General features: G+C 37.2%; 1 protein-coding gene across 2 annotated transcripts in view; it reads right to left on the minus strand.

The window, feature by feature from the left end:
- BMP5 (bone morphogenetic protein 5) overlaps window positions 1–20,183 on the minus strand; it is a 55,291-nt gene extending 35,108 nt beyond the window's left edge. Inside the window, exons 1-2 of one of the 2 annotated variants that reach the window (XM_056488496.1) lie at window positions 19,967–20,183; window positions 18,973–19,340 (exon numbers count right to left, since the gene is read on the minus strand). In XM_056488496.1, coding sequence (XP_056344471.1) covers window positions 18,973–19,222 — 250 coding nt within the window. In that variant the 5' untranslated portion in view covers window positions 19,223–19,340; window positions 19,967–20,183. Of the gene's footprint in view, window positions 1–18,972 lie in introns of both variants that reach the window. The other variant, XM_056488495.1, reaches the window with a different exon arrangement.
- Between the last annotated feature and the right edge of the window lie 461 nt (window positions 20,184–20,644).

A 20,644-nucleotide genomic window follows, 5' to 3' on the forward strand; every position in this document is an offset into this window, starting at 1 on the left:
GTAAGCTGATACACTACAAACGACACTCATTTACATCTTGAATATAATGAAATGATAGTTTATCTACAGTGAACACTTGTGGTTATCTGACCGAAACAGGTCAAAGGTTCCAGGCATTTTCTCCTGAAATTACTCAGTGCTGCCTCTAATGACTGATAATTGAAAGCAGAGACTGGAAATATCAAATGTGGTAGGTGACAGATAAGCAACAGATTAATGCAAGTACTCTGTTACAGGACACTGAAAGGTCAGAGGCCCTAGGAATTAGCTATTGTGCTACTGTGAAAAGACAGACATCAAATAGCTGTTTACCTCATTCTTGCTCTTCTCTCTCTCATTCAAATTCCAGCATCACAGATGAGACTGTTTAGAGAGACTCACCTTTCATAAATTCAGGCAACAAATGTTTAGTAGGATGTGTGGAAAGGTGACAAGTGGTTCTAGAGAAGCAGACAGGGTTAAAAAAACCCCATCAAAATAAAACAGCTATGCTGGGTGTAAACATTTGAATGAAGTGCATCTGAGAGAAGTTAAGGACATTCATCAGAATGTCATTCTCAGTTGAAGACAGACCAGACTACAGACTCTAAAATACGTATTTTGATATTTTTAAACTTTGCAACTTTTTTGACTTGTAGGAAATGAACATCAACTTTATCTGGGCAGGCATACCTTTCCTCTTTTCACCCTGGATGTCCCAAAAGTGCAAAACCTACTTAATATTGAAGTAAGTGGCAGCCATTTCATTCTGCTCATTGGCATTTGAATGAGGATTACAGTCTTCTAGAAAAGGTTTTCAATCAGGTGGACTTTTAAAGTCCAAGAATGAAGAAAAATAACTTCCCAAAGTGGTGATTAAAAAAAAAAAAAAAAAAAAAAAAAACAAGCAGCAGACTATGATTCTACTTCTCTAAGCACTATGCTTTACTAGGTTTATCTGTTTTTGGGAATGGTAAGTTTCCTGATCTGAAATCAGGAATCTATTTCGAGTTGGGCATTGAAATTGAAGAAAATAGTCACCTGTCCTTAAAGTATTGTTTTGGACACAGGAGATGGCTGCCTGATACAGTCAGTGGAGAGACAGTTCTGTTTGTTAAGGGTCAGCTGCCTTGTACCAGCCAGTAAACAGAACAAAGGAGTTTATTTACCTTTCCCCTTTAATCCATGGCAGCACCAGAAAATCAGACTGAGATAGTCTCTGCTCAGTCAAAGGACAGTTCAATCCTTATCAGCTGATTTCAATGACTGTAGCCTAACATGGCAGGATGCCAGTAGCCCAGCAATGGGACATCCTGAGCCATTCCACAGAAGAAATGCAGGAGTTGAGGACCAAAATGAGAATTAAATAAGTTTTTGCTCCCACATCTGAATTTTTTTATTATTTGACATTAGACATTTACCATTTACATTGCCATAATCATTTAGCTGAGTGCTTTAACTACAAAATTCTGAGTTATACACCCCACTGCATGTCTTCTATTTAGGATGAAGTAGTAGTTTCCCAACTCAGAAACTTGGTGGGATGGCTTGCACAGCTGAAGTGATGCTAAAGATGGCTATAAACTCTTGAGAAGGGATAGGCAAGGGAGGAGAGGCAATGAGGTAGCCCTCTATATTAGGGAATGTTTTGATAGAACTTAATTATGGTGACAACTGGGTTGAGTGTTTATAGGTTAGAATCAGAGGGAAGGTAGTTGGCAGATATCCTATAGGAATCTGTTAGAGACCCTCCAGCCAGGATGGAGAGGCAAATGAAATGTTGCACGAGCAGCTGGGAGAAGCCTCCCAGTCGCCAGGCCTTGTTCCCATGGGGGACTTCATCTTTCCAGATGTGTGCTGGAAATACAACACAGCAGAGAGAAAACAGTCCAGGAGGCTCCTGGAATGTGTGGAAGCGAACTCCCTGACACAGCTGGGGAGGGATTCAGTTAGGGAAGGTGTCCTGCTGGACATGCTGCTGGTGAACAGAGAATAACTGGTGGCTGATGTGATAGCTGGAGGCCTCTTGGGCACAGCAATTGTGGAGTTTTTAGTTATTGAAGAAATAAGGTAGAGGGTCAGCAGAACTGCTCCTTTGGACTTCCTGAGGGCAGACTTTGGCCTGTTTAGCAAGGTGTTTAGCAGGGTGTTTGGGAGGCAGACCTGAAGGGTGAGGGAGTCCAGGAAGGATGGACGTCCTTCACAAGAGAAATCTGAAAGGCCAGGAGCACTCTGTCCCCATGTTCCAAAAGATCAGCCAGTGGGGAAGAGGAGCAGCCTGAACAAAGAGCTTGGGCTGGAAATCAGAAAAAAAAAGGGGAGTTTATGCACTTTGGAAGAAGGGGCAGGAAATCAGAAGGAATACAAGGATGTCATGAGGTTATGCAGAGAGAAAATTAGAAGGGGCAAAGCCAAACTATAATGTAATCTGGGCACTGCCTTAAAACACAATAAAAAGGTTACTGTAAATACATCAGCAAAAAATGAAGTGCTAAGGAGAATCTCCCTTCTATTGGATGTGGGGAAAAATACAGTGACAAAGGATGAGGAAAGGGCTCAATGTCTTCTTTGTCTCACCCTTTAACAGAGCTGGGTGAGATTTTCTCTGAGTGCCAGCTCCCCGAGGCTGAAGACAGGTACAGGGAGCAGAATAAAGCCCTCAAAGTGGTGGACTTGTCAGTGATTGTTTAACATTTAGAGTCAATGGTCTTAAAGGCCTTTCCCAATAAAAATGATTCTATGATTCTGTGATATCTTACATGAAAAATGTAGGCAGAAGATGAAAATAGGAGTCCCCAAAATTACATTCCACACATACCCTATCTTAGACACGAATATCATTGTCAGAAACTTAATCTACATTCAGATCCCCTTCCAGCTGGAGCAAAGCTATTTACTTTATCAGTGGGGATTTTGCTTAATTAGAAAGGGCAAGTCTGGAGAGTTTCTTTTTTTTTCATTGCAACAGTTCTGTTTCTTAAAAACTGATTTATTGCAGTTCTTTTCATCTGAGTTTCTCTGCATTTATTATTATTATTATATTGGTTGTATTTAAAATAATTATGTATTTACAGATGTGGTTTTGAAATAATGATATAAATTACTTTCACATTAAATATACTTTATTTTCAAAACACAAAGAATAAAGTTTGATCAGTAATATGCAGAAGCTGGATATACTGATGTAAATTTATAGTTATTTCACTAAATTCTTTATTTTCAGGTCAGCTTCTGATATCAATGAGCAACATTTTCCTATTTCGTTTACCAAAATTAGAAGCAATTTGAAAATTGCTTGATGAAATACTGTGCGGTTAGTGACATTTTTTATAAATGAAATATTATTTATCAAAGCCAAATTTTTTGTGGTAGAACATCCCATCCTGTCTATAATTGAATAGACTTACTGAACTGTAGGAATTGCATAGTGATTCAGACCAAAACAAAGTCAATGAAAAAAGTCTTCAACAATGGCAACAGAATCTAGAGCAAGAAGGAAAAGAGAAAGCATAACAAAAAAATCAAGCCAACAAAAAACCCCCTTGCCTGCCTTTTTTCAAAGCAAATATTTAACTTGTTGGTTTTCTTTCTTTAGCTCTCAAAGAAATGCATTTCATTATCCCATATATATATATATATAAAAGAAAAAGCTAGAATATATTAATATATTTTAATGAAGCACTTAACATTGCATCTTTTGAGAGTGCTGTTCTGTTATTAAAATGTTCATTTCTTCATTTTGTTATTGTCGTCAATAAGATCTCATAGATCCTTGCCAATTAACAAAACACACATTTCAAATAGTGTAAAGACTAAAATATTATTAAATAATATTATTATGCGATTTCTACTTTATAATCCTCTCAAAATGTGCATGCAATGTTTTCACTTTAGTAAGTGATAGACAATACCCAGGTAAATAATGAAAGTTATACACCCATGCTAGAATAGTAGTGAACATGTAAAAGGATAAGTTTGCAGGCTTTTTTCCAATGAATTATTTTAAGAATTAGAACTCAGTTAATAGTTAAAAGCTTCCAGCATTCACCATGAGAAGGAAAGGGTTCCCAGAAACCTGTAACGGTGCCTGCCAGCAACTTTTATAAGCAGATACCTAAAGGAATGCCTCAATCAAAGAGGCGTAACTGGGCTTGGTTTTCTCACACATAATCTCCCAGGTGATCTGGACACTGTGAGATTACCCATGATACCTTCTTGTTACTTTACATTAAAATATGGAGTGAAATAGAAGTTTTCATGAAATTGCTGGTCTTCATTCAATAGCTTATGTTTTGTTAAAAATCTCATTGCTAAACATGTGTTATTCATTCTATTTACTTTTCTTCCAAGTCAAATGCACTTGCTCAACAAGTCAAAACAAGTGCTGCACTGCAGCTGGTCCAATAATAATTAGATGCTGGAAGGCTTTCAGTTGTTGATACAAAATAAGTGCGAAAGCAACACCCTGCTTTTCTCAGGCTGCCTTGAACCCGGCCAATACAAGAGGAGAAGTAACCAGACAAAGAGATCGAGTTTTAGAAGTGAACAGAACTTTGAGAGTCTAAGTTTGGGTGTTACCACAATCCTAACATAAAAGATAGTTGGCAACATGATTCCTCAAAGTCTCCTTTTTCTGATGGTTTTGACACTATAACACACTGTATCTTTCAACCTCACAAATTCAAGTCTTTTACTCCAGTTGCTCAGCTGCAGTATTAAGCACAACAAAAGATACAACTGCACATATGTGCTATTTAATCTTTAATAAGTAAGGACCCTGGGTTTTTTTTATTGTTTTAAGACACTCTATATTACAAAGGCACTCCAATCACAAATACATATCACAAATTTACTAGATTTCTGGTTGTGTTCAGTTTCATCAGTGATAAATAAATCTTTACTTGGAAAAGTAGAACTCATCAGATCCCTCTATTACGTAGTTCTAAGCCAATGCATAGATAAATTAGCTAATCCTTACACTACCAAGCCTCAGGTTGCTAATTTTGTCTGCTGTTTTCAATGATGTCTACTTTGCCTCACCTTTTGATACCATCTGTCAATAGGCTTCCATTTTTTCTCACATTTAATTTTGTTTTTCTATAATCACAGATCATCACAAAGAAAACTAACAATTATTGCCAGGTTTCTGACTCTGTGTGAAAGTCAGGATGTCAGATCAACACAACCTCAAGGTTAACAAATGACAGAAAAAAAGATCCCTCTTGGGTTCAGCTGCAACTGGGTAGAAACAAAAGTTATACCTCTGGGATCCAATGGTCAGAAAATAGGTGTAAGTTATAACTGTTTTGACACTGTAAAAGTATACAGATGGAACATAACTTCTGAGGAGGGTGAAAGGGCATATATCATCATAGGGCAACTGGCAGGGGAGGAAAAGCTAAACATTAAAGTGCACTCTATCTTCTCACATCTCCTTAGTTTCTCCTCCTGTTAACCCTCTGCTCACTTCCAGCCAGAGGTGGCAAGTCACTCTACCATTTACCATTCACACAAGCTGCCTAACAAACTCCATCTATTTTCTGCTGTGGAGTTTGTTGGAAATGCTTCCATGGAAATTGTGTCTGCACACCAAACTGATTACAACTGGATAGACAATATTTTCTGCTTACTCTACAATCACATCTGAGTATTTTAATCTTACCCATACTCATTAACACTGACCAAACATTCCATAAAAAGAGTCCAGCTATAACAAGGATAAGGAGAAAAGCCCTCAGGGGCTACTCATTAGAGAGTAGAAGAAGGCTTCTTTACATATAAGAAATAAAAAAATTGCTAGAATATAATATAGACAGGATATTAAATGCAGTTGCAAAAAATAGCTGCTCACAGGCCATGTACTTAGTTATTATGTAAGCTTGGCTCAGATAAATTCAGACATCCCCTGATTTACACTTTGGTTGCACAAATGTTTACTGAGCTAATCACTATACTGAGTCATCACCTTAAAATTAAAAATGTAGGGAGACTCAGCTTTATCTTTCATGCTCTGTTGGCCCTTGTTTTAAAGGTTTGTCCTGGACACTCTTGCTGCTGGCCAGCACCAGGGATCCACCTAGGAGAGTTTAAGCAGTGGTGCTGAGGAACAGAGCAATGGGGCCAGAAGCACAGCAGACCCTCACAGACACAGTGGAATAAAATGGGAGGAAGATGAGGAGGAAAAGCAGGACAGGAGACTGGCCAAGGGTTGTGAGGAATGACACTTTCAGATGGCAGGTTTTAACAGCCACTTTGGGATCTGGCTGTGGTTTTAACAGCTTGTTAATATGGATATACCCTCTCCTCTGCTGCTCTTGTCAGTCTAACCTGACCATGATTTATTCTCACAGAGATAATTCCATCCACATATGAAATAAGTCCCCTCAAAAAGAAGGAAACTACTTTGTGGTTTTTTTCCCCCCTGAAAGAAGTACCAAAGTTAATGAACATTTTGATCCTCTTTCTGGGCAGAAACTCATTAACTGTTAGTGAATAAAATACCTCTGGGTTGGCCATCCAGCATTATACCTGCACTGCCAAAGGAAAGGAAAAATAATCTTCACAAACAAGAGCTCAGATTAACTTGAGGTTACACGACTGAAGGTTCTTTTGGACAGACTTGGGGAGAGAGACACAGGAGTCTCAAAATGACATAACAAGCAAGAAAAAACTTTTCAAAGTAGAAAGTATGACATTTTGAGCACACAGTACTGTTCATCCAACGCCTCTCCAAAACACCTCAATGATTGATGTCAATGTATAAAACAAGAATAAGATCCTCCTACATTGTAGTTACTGTCACAGAGTCACAGGCTGTGGTTGGAGGGGGCTTGAGGAACTCATCTGCTCCTGGCCCAGGCACAGCCACCTAGAGCTGGCTGCCCAGGACTGTGGATATGCTTGTAATATTTCTGCATTTTCAGTGTTATTCCACCCGAGACTGCATTCCCCATATTCCTTATACAGTTAATTACAAGCACAATACCCAAGCTGATTGTAGAGGTGTAACACCTCTCTGGAACAGCAAAGATGCTCTCCTGAAGCTTCTGCTGCCTGCTGAGCTGAGGTCCCCAGACAAAATGTGTGTAAATTTCTGAGCAGAAGGTAAGAAAGAGCAGGGAATGGTAAGCTGACTTATCTTTGGGGATAGGCTTAGATTTTTTATCAAATGAAAAACTCCATTTGTTCATCCCCAAAACTGGAAGCATCACAGTCTCGTCTTTTGGAGACATGCTTTCATTCCCATTTTGATGAAGACTCACTCCCTACCTGCAGACAAGGAGAAGCACCATGATTTAATGGAATTTGTGGTAAATGTCCCAGACATAATGATGCAATGATATAGTGATAAGTTAATAAAAGAAGCTTCATTACTGCACAGCAGCAGATGATAATGTTAACAGCATGAACAGGTTACAACTTGTTTGGGAGCTGTGCCCATGGAGCCAAGATTTCAGTTCATGAGTGTGCCTGTGTAGTGGCTCCAGCTGAGTGATGAACACCTTTTAGATAAGGTCTGCCATGCACACACATGCTAATAAGCACATCTCTTGTATTTTGCTATTACAAGGAATACATACAAATATGGAGGAAGCAGAACACAGCTCCTGGGTGATCAAAATAGTGGCAATATGCTGTTAATCTTAATTAATGACATTACTCTCTTCATTCTGACCCAATGAATTGCAGCATGAACTTGAACTAATCGACCTCAAGATTAGCTCAGTTGCTCAGAGCATGGTGACAGTTAACCCATTAAACCCAGTTGGGTTTCAATTCCATATGGGCCATTCACTTAAGAGTTGCATTTGATCCCTGTGAGTCTCTTTCAACTCTGAATATTCTGTGATCTGTGTCTTGGAATTTACTCTACAGCATCAATCACCTCTGGATTTTGCATTAATCCATATCTATATTTCTATGGAAAAAGAAATATGTACACATATTTTATAAAATTATAAATAAATTTAAGATATACTTACTTAAATTTAAAATATTATATATCTAAAAACGTTTTTCCTTGTAAATGTGATCTCATTATTATACACAGCCTCATTAAACATGATTATTAATTCAATAGTTTAAGAAGGGATGAAAAAATTACCTTTTGAGGAAGCACTGTTGATAGCTACAGGATATACTACAGGAGATAACCAAAGAATTAAAGAAAAGAAAAAACTTTATTCTGCAATGATATGTAATTTTATACTACTGTGCTATACAATGCTGTATAGTATCACATTATATTACCTCTCTACCTCTCAAAATTTGGAAAAATAAACCAGCCCTTCCTGAATGTCATCATATTTAATTGTATGCTTTTAGGTATACTTTCTATTGCTTAACACCCAAGAGGATTTAAAAATTATGATCTTTTGAACAGTATACTATGACATCCAGCAAATTCTGTGTTTTATATTTTAATCATATAAGCTTGTAATATAAATCAATACACTAAAAACATTTAACTATGTAAAAGAAATTGTGTCTAGTTGAACAATAGGTTTAACCTTTGCCACATGAAAGACAGTACAGTGTTTCAGCTTTCACAATAGTGTTCAGTTCACAGTGACAACCATGGGCAGTACTGCATCAGCCAAAGAGCTCACAGCACAGCCCTAATTAACTTCTCTTTTTTATCTAGAATTTGACTCATGCTGGTTGATAAACCATTGCAATAATGCCATAATGATGTGCAGTAAACCACAACAAACAATTATTTTTATGGTACTTCATTCTTCAATAAGTTTATTTATAACTGTTATAATAAAACAAAATTGAATGTGTATTGTTTTGCCTTGCCTTAAAATTTTGGGACTAGATTTTCACCTGCTAATGAAAATTTTGTGGCTTCTATTCCCTTATTCCCTTTTTTCTTCATGTATTTTAGGAATCAAGTTTACTACAAATTTGTGGAAAGTAAGCCATGAACAAGAGAAAAGGAAACATATATCTATATATGTTTCTATATGTATGTATATGCATATCTATATGTTTCTATATCTATATGTTTCTATATCTATATATCTATATGTTTCTATATCTATATATCTATATATCTATATATCTATATATCTATATATCTATATATCTATATATCTATATATCTATATATCTATATATCTCATCACTAGTGAGAAGTGATATGGTCAATGCCATGTGTTTCAAAAGCCGTTGACTATATGAAAAGCAATGTAAAAAGTGCTTGAAGTTGCTTTCTGAGCCTTTAGAGTGACTGTTTTCAAGAACTGTGGCTCTTTCTGGATGTTGATTTGTTTTCATTTTTGTTTTTCTGCAGCTGCAGAGGATAATTGCTGCTCCATTTGTGGAAACAGAGGCTACTATCTTTTGTATCATCAAATGTGAGCTTCAGCCCTTGCAGTACTGTTGATATCTCACTCCTTTCTTGATCTCTTTGGAGAAATAAATAAAAAAAATAAATAAAAAAAAATTATTCACAGAAGTACCAACAATCCTAAATGGAAAAGGAATGGTTTAAGGATCTAATTTTGCCACAGCTCTCATTACCCTCAGTACACTACTACTCAGCACCTCATACCACTGAATTCTGCTGCTGTTTTAGTCTTCAGGTCTTTGGAGCAGATCCATAAACTCTCCTCTGTATTTCAAAATGTTACAACAGGATGTAATTAAGTACAATTAACAAGGAGGTCAAATGGTCATCTGATAAACACTGGTCCAAACAGGCAGCTTGAAAGGTCAGGGCTGCTAAAGCCACATAGTATTGATGGGAAAGAATATTATGATTTAAGGGGGAAAAATTCCAGTAACTAAAACTGAAGAGATTTTCATGCATTCTATATTACATACACAAAGCTATGCACACATACTGATATGCATGCACACATGACTCAGAGAGACACAAGCCCATATTCTGACAACAAGAGCTAAGCTAGCCACACTTCCTCTCTTCATTACACTAGAACACAAATCTCAGTTCTGGTGCTTAAATTCCAGTGCCTTTTTTAATTTTCATTATTTTGTAAACTATGTTGAAGAGCAGCAAACTTGTTGCCATTACAGAAGAGCCTTTTTTAGACCTTTCTAAAATAACATTTGAGATCACCATGATGAAATGCAAGGTGCTGTGAGGCTTTTAGAAGCCAAGTATTTTACAGAGCACACAGCCAGAGTAAAACAAGCCTTCACAAGAAGAAAGCTATGCCAGTACTCTGCAACTTCAAAGAATGACAATGCACAGAAGAGAAAATGAACACAGGAGTATTTGCCCATCCTCATTTTATGGATTAGAAAACAGAGGCACACTGTTTCCATTCTCTATCTGAGGCTCTTCAGGATTTTCTTGTTAGGTTGCTCTGATATTTCACTCTCTGATTCAGCTGGAGGTGGGACTGCAAAACCTTTGCACACATTTAATTTTCATGAATGGGGCAGCAAGGTAACCTGGTCAGGAGCAGCAGATTAACCTTTGGGATCACTAGCATGTTATGACTTGTAGTTTTTGACAAATATTCCAGCTGAGCTAACCTTGGGAACAACCTTCCCGGAGCTATGTTCCACCATCATAAATCACCCCAAAGACTACAGCTGTTAGGTTGTTGTACCCTGGATTTGCTCCCACAGAGATATCATCCACACTACTGTTCTCCCACTCTTTCAATTTCTCAGCCAGTGTTTTTGAAAACTTGCCACCAGAATCCCATGGCTCTAGGCACCAGATGCCATCAGATACCAGCTGCCCACTGCTCCAAAATCAGTCCCTGATCATTCAGTGTCCCTGCTCCTTCTTTTTCTAAGGCCTAGAACAAAACAGAACATATATTTTTTCAAAAATTTTGTTTTGTCAGAACAAATGTCCAAAAATGGTGCCATTCACAATTGAAAAAGTCCAATACAATGAGTTTTTTAAATTGTATTGCAGTATCTAATAGCTGCATACCCCATGTGTATTTCCCCTCCATTAAAAAAAATGCTTTAAATGGATATGCCTTACCAAATTGCTCTTAATTTACAATAATTACTCTGGAATAGGGGTACAGCTTTACCAGATCATATGAATTTAACTTCATTAATTTGACTACAGTCAAATACCTGTGAATTAAACCAACAATTTCATATAATTGATTCAGTCAACAAAGGGATATAATTATAAAATCATTGAAGCTGGAAAAGACCTTAAGGTTCTCATGAAGGTTGAATAAGTAAAATTGTTAAGTCAGATAAAGATAAACCTTACAGAACTTTCAATTGTTTAAATTTCTTCCTCATCCTGATTCTCCTTGAAAAAGAATTACATGGAATTTTGCTTCTGCAAAATCACTGTTTTTTAGCTACAGATACGTATCATGAACCAGCACTAGCTGTCCTGATTAGTTTCCTAGGTTCTGACTCATTAATAGTTTTTGCCTCAGTTTGCCTTGAATAACAGTGGGAAAAAAAGTAGAATCACATTTTTGTGAGATACCGCATGTGCCTCATGTACCACATCTGTATTAAGTGATATAGCAGTGGTTAATAAAGCCAGTTTCTTGATCTATTGCACCAGAATAACTGCTCAAAAAGAGCTGGGAACTAGACACATCTCTTGGAGCATCTCTCATAACTGGGAAATTTCTGAGTGGAGAGCTGATCTATAAAATCTTTCCTTTTCTACTTATATTACAGTCATGTTTTGTATAGAAACAAATTAATAATTCAGTACAAAACACAAACCAGCTCTTGCTTGGTGTACCCCACCCACAAACTTAAATAATGTAGTTGTCAGGGTTGACAAGTTCTGCCCACTGTAGCATTTCTGTGTTTTATAGGAAATTTTAACCAGGGGTGTTATTTTAAGAGATGAGCAAATGGGGAAACCCCATGGCCTAGCCAATAAATATGAACTTTAGGTGCAATGGAGCACTCATAAATATGACTCAGAACAAGGGGATTCATTGTTTCTCCTGACCCCTCTTAGCTGCTGCTCTGATCTCAGCCTCTGTGTGCGTCATGGCAGCCCTCATCCCTTAACCTGCGGTTTTTAAAAGCAGCTTCTAAGTTATTTACGGCTGCAAACGTTCCTTGCCTGTCTGTGCACACACATACCGAAGGGTGGGGGCAGCTGCCTGCAGCTGTGCAGGGATGAGGAGTTCTGCCCAGGGAGCCAAGTGCCTGGGCAGGCTGAGGTGGCTGCTGAGCCACAGGGCATTCCCAAGAAACGGCTCGCTGGGCCTTCGAGGCTGGCTCAGGGAAAAAACCCACACCTGCACTAATTCTGCCTTTCATTTGTACATTATCTGTCTTTATGGTGCTCTTTGCTCTTTCTCCATCTGCATTCACCTTCTCCCTGCCATGACAAACTTCCACTTTTGTAGTTCTGCTGATGTGGGAAACGCCCTCGGGTGCTGCGCCATCAGCTCCACGCGAGGCCCCGAGGAGCAGGACCGCCTTCCAGCAGTTTCTGCAGAGGCTGTTCCTCTGCTGTGAGCCTTCCCCTGCCCAGCAGGTCTGTATCCAGCCCTGCACTGCCTGCTGCCTGCTGAGGGAGGGATGTCCTCCTCCTAAAGCCCAGCCTGTGCTTTGCTGTTGTCCCCCTGGCCTGCTCCCATTCCTTCCCTCTCCATCTCCCGCACTGTCGCCTGGTCTCGCCATTCTCAGCCCTTAATCCTTTCTACAGCCAAATGCCACTGACGTACAACTAAAGTTCACTGACCCTGCCTGGGCAGCAGGGGTTAGAGACAAGGGAAAGGACAAGGAGGAGAGGATAGGGAAAAGTGTGGGAAATAATTATAAAGTCTGGTAGCAGCCAGAGCTCTCCTGAAGCCCTGGGGAGCCTTTCTTTAGCTGGAGGCTGCAATTGGCACTTCATAAACTGTTCATTCTCAGCTATGTGGAAACACCAGACAACACCTAGAATGATCAGACTGCAATCAATCAATTTTTTTTTCCAAATTCTATTAGTTTGTGGGCCTATGAAAGCAAGCTGAAAGGAACTGCCATGGCTTAAAGAAAAGAAAAAGGAACTGCCCTGTCATAATTACCCCCATCACTCAGGCAGTAACTAGGCAGGTAGCCACAGTAAAATTCTTTGCATAATTTAACACTCAGAGAACATAATAACAGGAGCAATAAGTGTGGGAGATGACATAGATGCCAAAGTTGTCCAGTTAGATAAGAAAACAACCCAGAGTTTAGGGAGAGAACCAAGAAGCTCTCCATCCATGGCAGGATTCCTCCCCCAATATTCTCCACATAGAGATGTCTCCACAAGCCTGCCTCTTTCTCTTTCATGGTTAGCCAGAGTCACTGCCAGATTGTGTTTTCCTGGGAAAATATGCACTGTACAATACATACAATCCCCAAAACCCCACCCAAAGTCTGTGTTTAGTCTGGAAAAGAACACTTTCTAAAGAAGAAGCGGAACTGGGTCAGCCGTTCTTCCCAATGGGAAAAATATTAATAATAATATATATTTTTATATATCCATACATATATATAGCTTTTCACCATGCACGTCTAACCATCTGCTAAATCAGTTTCTCTTCAGTTATCTGCAAATTCTTTCAAACCTGTCGGCAAGGAGAGTCAGACAGTTTTATACCCCAGTTAATGGAGAGCTTGACATTTTTTTGGCTGCGTAGATACAATAATTTACTTGGATTTAAAGTGTTAACTTTGGCAAAAAAATTAATTGACAGTTATAAAAACATTATTTTGTTAGATGATATTTATGGATCACACAAACCTATTTTGAGGTAGAGCTATACAGTTCTTAAGATTCATGTAACTTGAGAGATTTCAAAGGAAATATAAAATATTCCAATATAAAACAACAAATGTAGTGTAATTCAAAAAAGGGGTTATGGAGAATATTTCTAGCTAAAAATTAAAAGCAGTCTCTGAAAACTGCTCTGTCATTGCACAAAAATTGGTTAAAACTAATGAATTGTTTGGATGAGGATTTTTAGCTCATGTCATCCTGAGAGTAAAGTCCTTTCATTCTAGAAACAAATAAAATTATTTTCAAAGAGTTTTATTAATATTTAATTTGATCATAGAAAATTATTTCATAATTCATAGTTATTTCTAATGCCTGACCATACTAGGTCGCAAGAAATTAATTCTATTCACTGACTGGGTGACAAAACTTTAATAAAGGGGAAAAAAGTCTTAGGATTTCAAGATGCCAAGTGATGTTTGCTTCGGATAAAAAATAAGTGAGACCTGCTTGATCTAATTTGCTCTAAATGTTATGTAAAAGTGGAAAAACAACACCTTATTGACTTGGATTTGCCATTGAATAAAAGCTTCACAAATGTCTTCTCATTTTCTCGCAGTATTGATTCAAGTCCACAAGTAAAGACATGGGGTCTGTCTGTTATTTAACAGGTTTTATCTCTGCAATAGCTTCCCTGTGTTCAAGGCAAGATAATAGCGCTCTTTCCACCACTTCAGCTAAGGCTGTGTCAATATTTTCATTAGAAGCCTGCATTTATACACTAAAACTGTACCACAGCCAAAGAAATTCACGTACGGTTAAAATTAAGACAGCAACATCTGAAATCCTGTGGAAAAGAAAGAAAGTGTGCTCATTCCTAAGCTTTAGGAGAGAAGTTAATGATCCTGAGGCCTTTTTGCCTGTATCCTGCAAACCCCTTCCTCAGCTCCTGGCATTTTATGGCTTAGCACTCCATATTCCTCACTGATGATATGTTAGCTGTGAGTGGAAGGTTGTAGAAACTGAATTAGTTTAATTTAAGAAACGAGCTACTATGTGTGCTCAGGGTCTGATTGCAGTAAGGAATCCTTTCTTTCTCGTGTGTAACAAAAATAGATTTGTACAGGTATTTAGTGTGGATTGATGTACTATGGGTTTCTCAAAGTAGCTGTAAAATTTGTTCTATTCCAGGTTAGCATTCTCCGATGAACACAATGGGCTAAAATCGTTTGAATTTATGTGTTTGCTTAATGATTCAGGTTTTAAAGAAGAATATAATCTGTACAACAGTGTTCAAAGTTGGGACAGAGAAGCTGGAGAAATATGAACAGTCCTCTGTGCCTCAGACAAAATTTCCATTGATTTCAGTGTGTGGTTTAAGAACCGAACACAGCGCGTGCAGTTTCAAAATTATTCTAAGATTGTGGAATCATTCACTTTGTGAAGAAGAAAAAATGTCTTTCTGGGGTGTACTAGTTATTTAAAAAAAAAAATCTCAGTAATTATTGTATCCTTCTTAGCATATTTATGTCAGGGTCACAAATTTTATTGTGATCTTCACATTCAAGTTTTTGAAATTTATTTTATATGCTAAAAAAGAAAACATACCAGAAAACCACAAGAACAGATATATATCTCTCATTTTATGGAAGGTTCATATCAAGTAACAGGAAAATATGAAGAAAGCAAACAGACTTGCTTAGCAAATGAAACACTCTGTTAGGAGAAAGATTAACAGATGTGTTGCAAAAAAAATGAAAATACAGACCATTTGAGTGTCATGAGAAAGAACACCTAAGTATAGCAGATTTAATGATCACTTTGATGATAATGGAAAAATCAGTATCTGAAATGTTTAAATGTAGTTTACAAAAGTGCTGCTGTTTTTCCAAGTTTCATCCATGTAGATCTATTTTATTCAATCCCCCTCTTTTTGTAAGAGGTGAGGAGTGGGAACACTAACATTTATCTTTAAAAAGTCCTTCCCTAACTAAATTTTGAGTGAGCAAAAAGTGAGGTGGACTGCATAAGTATTATTTGCCTGTTCTCTGGAGACCAGGGTATCCTATATATGTCATTTTGGGAGACCAACCAAAAAGAAGATGCCAGAACTCTAAAGAATCGGGGCTTTGCAATAATATAATAAAATATTATAATAGGATAGAAAAACACCCAATCAGGAAAACAAAGTTCTGAATTTGAAGGTGATATAATCAGATCTTTGAAAGCCCCAGTGTGTTTAGTGGAGGATTTATTCTTTGACTGCTGGACCAAACCCAGTTAACTCCTCTGTTACACTCATCAATATTTATGGCGAGTTGCCAACACACACAGTCTTATACAAAACACAGGACAAGACATAGTCTCTGTCTTCTTGTAGCTTTCAAGAAAGAAAGAGATGGAAATTCTGATATAAATTCCAGTAGAAAGAGCAGGTGTTTACAATTTTAACTTCAGGAGAAATAAATGCATTCTTATTTTTCTCCCTGGTTGCTTGACAGAATTATGATTGCGGTTCCCTTGATAATTATTTTCTAAATTTGTTTTTCAAAGTGAGGTATTTGCAGCTCCAACAGGTTGGGGTTTTAATCAAAGTTAGCACATAAGTTTAAATTTATATTCTTTAATATAAAATTATTTGCTTTTGTCTATTTTTTCTTTACTTTTTAATCTTATTCCATCTTTTCAATGCTTATGCTTAATAATTTCTATCCAACATATCAGCCTCATATTTCTTTTTTCAATATATACCACTTAAATTGTTATAACTGGTACAACTAAATACAAAAGTTTCAATTTAAAATATCATGATGATTAATAGAGTTTTACAATTACATATTATGTAATTAATGGTGTGCAAGTATGAGCATGGTCAATACTATTTTCAGAGCAGATTTATTTGATGCAAGTTGACTGGGGCTTCAATTTTAAATCCATTTGAGTTATTACTGTGCTGCATCAGCATTTATTGATTTTAAGGTACAGCATTAGCATTCACTTATCACTGCATATTTTTCCCCATTCTCCATTAAAAGAGCTTGCCCTCATCTGTCACAGTCTCATACTGCATAAATCATATGAAATTGTTACTTATTTCCATGATTTATTTCATTTTTATGTTAATTAAACTGAAACATAGGATTGTTTAATAAAGATGTTGAAGCTAATCTATATTGGTCATCAATATTCTTTACGCATTTTACACTGTGGAATGTGTGATATACGACAATATCCAACTTGTATGGATGGGTATTTAAAGTGAATTAGGATTTAAACTAACTTAGAGCTGAGACACATTTAAATTTTATAGATGCCAAATTAAACCTGATATTTACACAGTATTTTGTAATAAGCTAATGGTGTCTGTTAATATTAATCACTAGAAAAATACAGCATCTGAGCCCCAGTTTTCAGTTTTGATACATAAGATAAGCTTTAGCTTCTCAGAATTACTTTCTTAAGGCATCACTGGCATCCCAAGGAAATAAGATAAATATTAGAAAATTCCTACCCAAGGTAAGACACTCAGTGGAAACTTGAGTTCTTCCAGAGAAGGTATTTGTCTGGGAAAGCACAGTAGGATCAGCCTAGGACATATCTGACACTGAAACTTCAAAGATTTGTTCTCATTCACTGCAAGAAGTCCTATTGCAATCAAAGACATTTCTGAAATCAAAGGCTAGGTCCCATGTAAATAGTCCTCAGCTACACTGATATATTTACAAAGGGTGCTTCTCAGGACACACAAGGAACATTTTTGCAGGATTGATGCCTTGTTTCATAGTAAGAGCATTTCTGATTTTTCTGTCTAACTTTCCTATTTTAAATTCAGCTGACTCCAGGTGCTCTGGACAAATCAAGGCACGCAGTGTTAATTTAAAAGCAATACATGAGCAATATATAACTGTTTCTTAATGATAAGGAACACATATTCAAAAAAATATTCCATTTCTTTCTTAACCTGCTATTTCCGGAGCAAAAATAATAAGCAAATGTATTTAGAGGTGTGGACATCTGTTCCTCTTAAGGAAAAAGATCTCAGACTTGAACACCTCCTTGTCAGCCAAATAATTAATGAAAAGTGATTTTTATTATTATGGCAAATAAACTCTAGAGTGTTACTTTCCTAGAGTTTTCGTATTTGGAGTATTAATATTTACTAAAAACCTGGTAGACATAAAAAGTACAGAATGTGTGTGATAAAATGAAGGTATTTTGGAACATGTGCCACTGCTAAAAAGTTTCTACAGAAAGTTTTACCCTGGAAAACAAGATTTCATCAGAATTTGTACCAGCTTATTGTGAAACTTCAAGTTCTCAATTAAATCTTTTGCTATTCAGGTTCAATGAGAAGAGGCTTTTAAAGCCAAATTTATCAGTCCTGCAGCAATTTCAATTACTTATAAAAATACTAAATTAATTTCATTAATTATTTGCAGCTTTCTAGATGAGATTTAAGTTGTGTTTTAGTAAAGAAATCTGTAACTGCTTTTTTTTCCTACAATGTAACTGGCAAACATGTTTATTACACTCAGAAGCCAATATAATTTATTTTTATCAGGTTTTGTATCTGAATTTATATAATTTTCAAAAGCATTCTTTGCTTGCATGTTTCTGGTGTTTAATACTTTACTTGTCATTTAATTTATTTATGACAGAGAAAATAAGAACCACTGTAGATTCTGAGCAGCATAGCAGTATAATAAAACACAGCCTGATGTTATTAAATAGAAATAACAAAGGAGCAGCAACAGATTATTTAAAATCCAGCCATCCAACTGAAAAGATAATAAAACTCTGACTCTGAACAACAGAAAAAACCAGTAGTAAATAACCTAAGAATCTTTTTTTTTTTTATGGTTTAACTTTTCCCTTTTCAGACCTTTCTAGGCTTTAAAATATTAACAACTGACATTTGTTCATGTGTAAGCTTTAAGGAAAACACTGAGGGAAATAACTGAGCAACAGGCATAAGTGTTTGATTTTTAGTGATTTAAAAAAAAAAAAAAAAAAGGAGTTAGTTGGCCTAAGGCTAGAATTTTCATTACATCAATGAAAGAAAGAAAACAGAAGCCAGCAGAGGGAAGTTATAGAAACTGACTTTATATAAACAGTGAGAAAAATCTTTTTCCATGGCCACCTACAATGTAGCTACTTTACCATCCGCATGATTTTTCTTTTAGCAGTGGCACAGCAGCCCGGGCCCAATCCTGCTGTTTCAGAGCAGGTTACAGCTCAGCCGAGAGGTTTGCCCTTCGCAAGATCACGCTAGCAGTTTGTCAGAGAGAGCAAAAACAAAAAGCATTTCCACGTACCTAAATTGACAAAGCTCATGACCATGTCAGCATCGTTCAGAAAGTTGGTGTCGTGCAGGCTGGCTAAGGGAGGATTCTGTGTGGTCAGGGGGGTCATGCGAGATAATTGAATTCTCCGCGAATATCCATTGGGAGAGGCAGGGTATCCTTTCCGAATCCCTCTGCTCTCCCCGGCCATCGATCCCTTCAGTGAATAATCCAGCTCCTCAGATTCCTCTTCATTTGTCATGGCATTATACAGGTCCAGCATGAAGAGGGGTGCAGAAGAAGCCTGCTTTCCTGGTGAAAATGGTCTGGGTCTGTGAGGTAAACCCAGGATAGAGAGAATCTCTCTCTGAATCTCCCTTCTCTCATGGTTCCGCAGCCTCCTGTAAATAAAACTCGAATGGACATGATTGTCTCCTAAACCTCCCTGTGCGTGACCCACCAGAACCCAGCAATTCCAGAGCAAGCCCACGAAAGCTTTGAGCGCAGTTAGGTTCATCTTTGAAAAGAAAAATAACAAGGAAAAAAAAAAAAAAAAAAAAAAAAAAACAACAACTTTTCTCCTACTTGTTCTGAGTTCCTATGAGGTCTGCTTTCCCAGTAGTTGAAAAACAAAATTTACCTATTCTTCATGTCAATGTCATCTCTAAACGTAACATCGTAACATCTTTGATGATTCCTCTCCCCCCACCCTGTTTAAATATTATGGAATGTGTCAGGTTGCAGTTATTTCTAAGAAAGCTGAAATTCAGACTTCCAATTTTCCACTGTTGTTATCGTTTTTTCTGCATTTATGAAGCAGAAGACCAGTATTTTGTCAGCTGACCTAGGCATTCCTATATAAACCTTAGATAACCAGGTCTTTGGTGGGGAGCTGTATTAGCAAGAGATGTTCTTCTGACACTTTGTAGTTCCCAGAGTTATCTTCCCTCGTTATTCTGAGTTCTTCGTACACCTTGCGCTCTTCCCAAGATAAAATCCTGAGTCACAGATTTGTCTTGATCTGTACCTTGGTGGTGTAACACATATCTGTCCAGCAGCCTGGAGATAACTTTAACATCTTTTGAATCGCTTGAGTGTAAAGTAATTCTAAAGCATGTACTAATCAAATTAATGTGTTGCCATGAATTTACTTGCAAAAAATAACCTTCTGTAAATCCATTCAACCCTTTTCAGCTTCTGAACTGTTATTTCCAACTGTAGCAGGCACAAATATAACAGCTCTCTTCAAGAGAGATCTAAAGACTAATGTAAGCACAACCCTGCTGGGAAAGAAGAGGCTTCTCATTGTAATTTGAAACGGGTATAGCAAAAAAGTCCTTAACCCTTCTCTTGCCAGATTGAGCTTTAAACCTCTCCCCCTGGCACTCCAATTTACAGTAATATACCTAATTTTGGCTATTGGCTGTTTTCTTCGTAACAGCTTGCACAATCAATTTTAACTTTAACAGTTTTAAGATATATAGATGGCGTAATATGGAAGCTCTTGTGAGTCTCCTTATGAGTCTCTGGTTTAGTAAACCTGAGTAGGAAACTCTTAGATTAAAATAGCATCTCACTAATTTAAGAAAAGTTTATGTTTTAGGCAAATTTAGCAAACAAAGGTGACCTTTCTGAAAAACTCCATAGGAAATTTTGTCGGTGAGGCTTGATTCACTCTTTTCTGAAAACGTTGGGAATGCAATCT

This window comes from Oenanthe melanoleuca, chromosome 3, assembly GCF_029582105.1.
Source record: "Oenanthe melanoleuca isolate GR-GAL-2019-014 chromosome 3, OMel1.0, whole genome shotgun sequence".
Lineage (NCBI taxonomy): Eukaryota > Metazoa > Chordata > Aves > Passeriformes > Muscicapidae > Oenanthe > Oenanthe melanoleuca.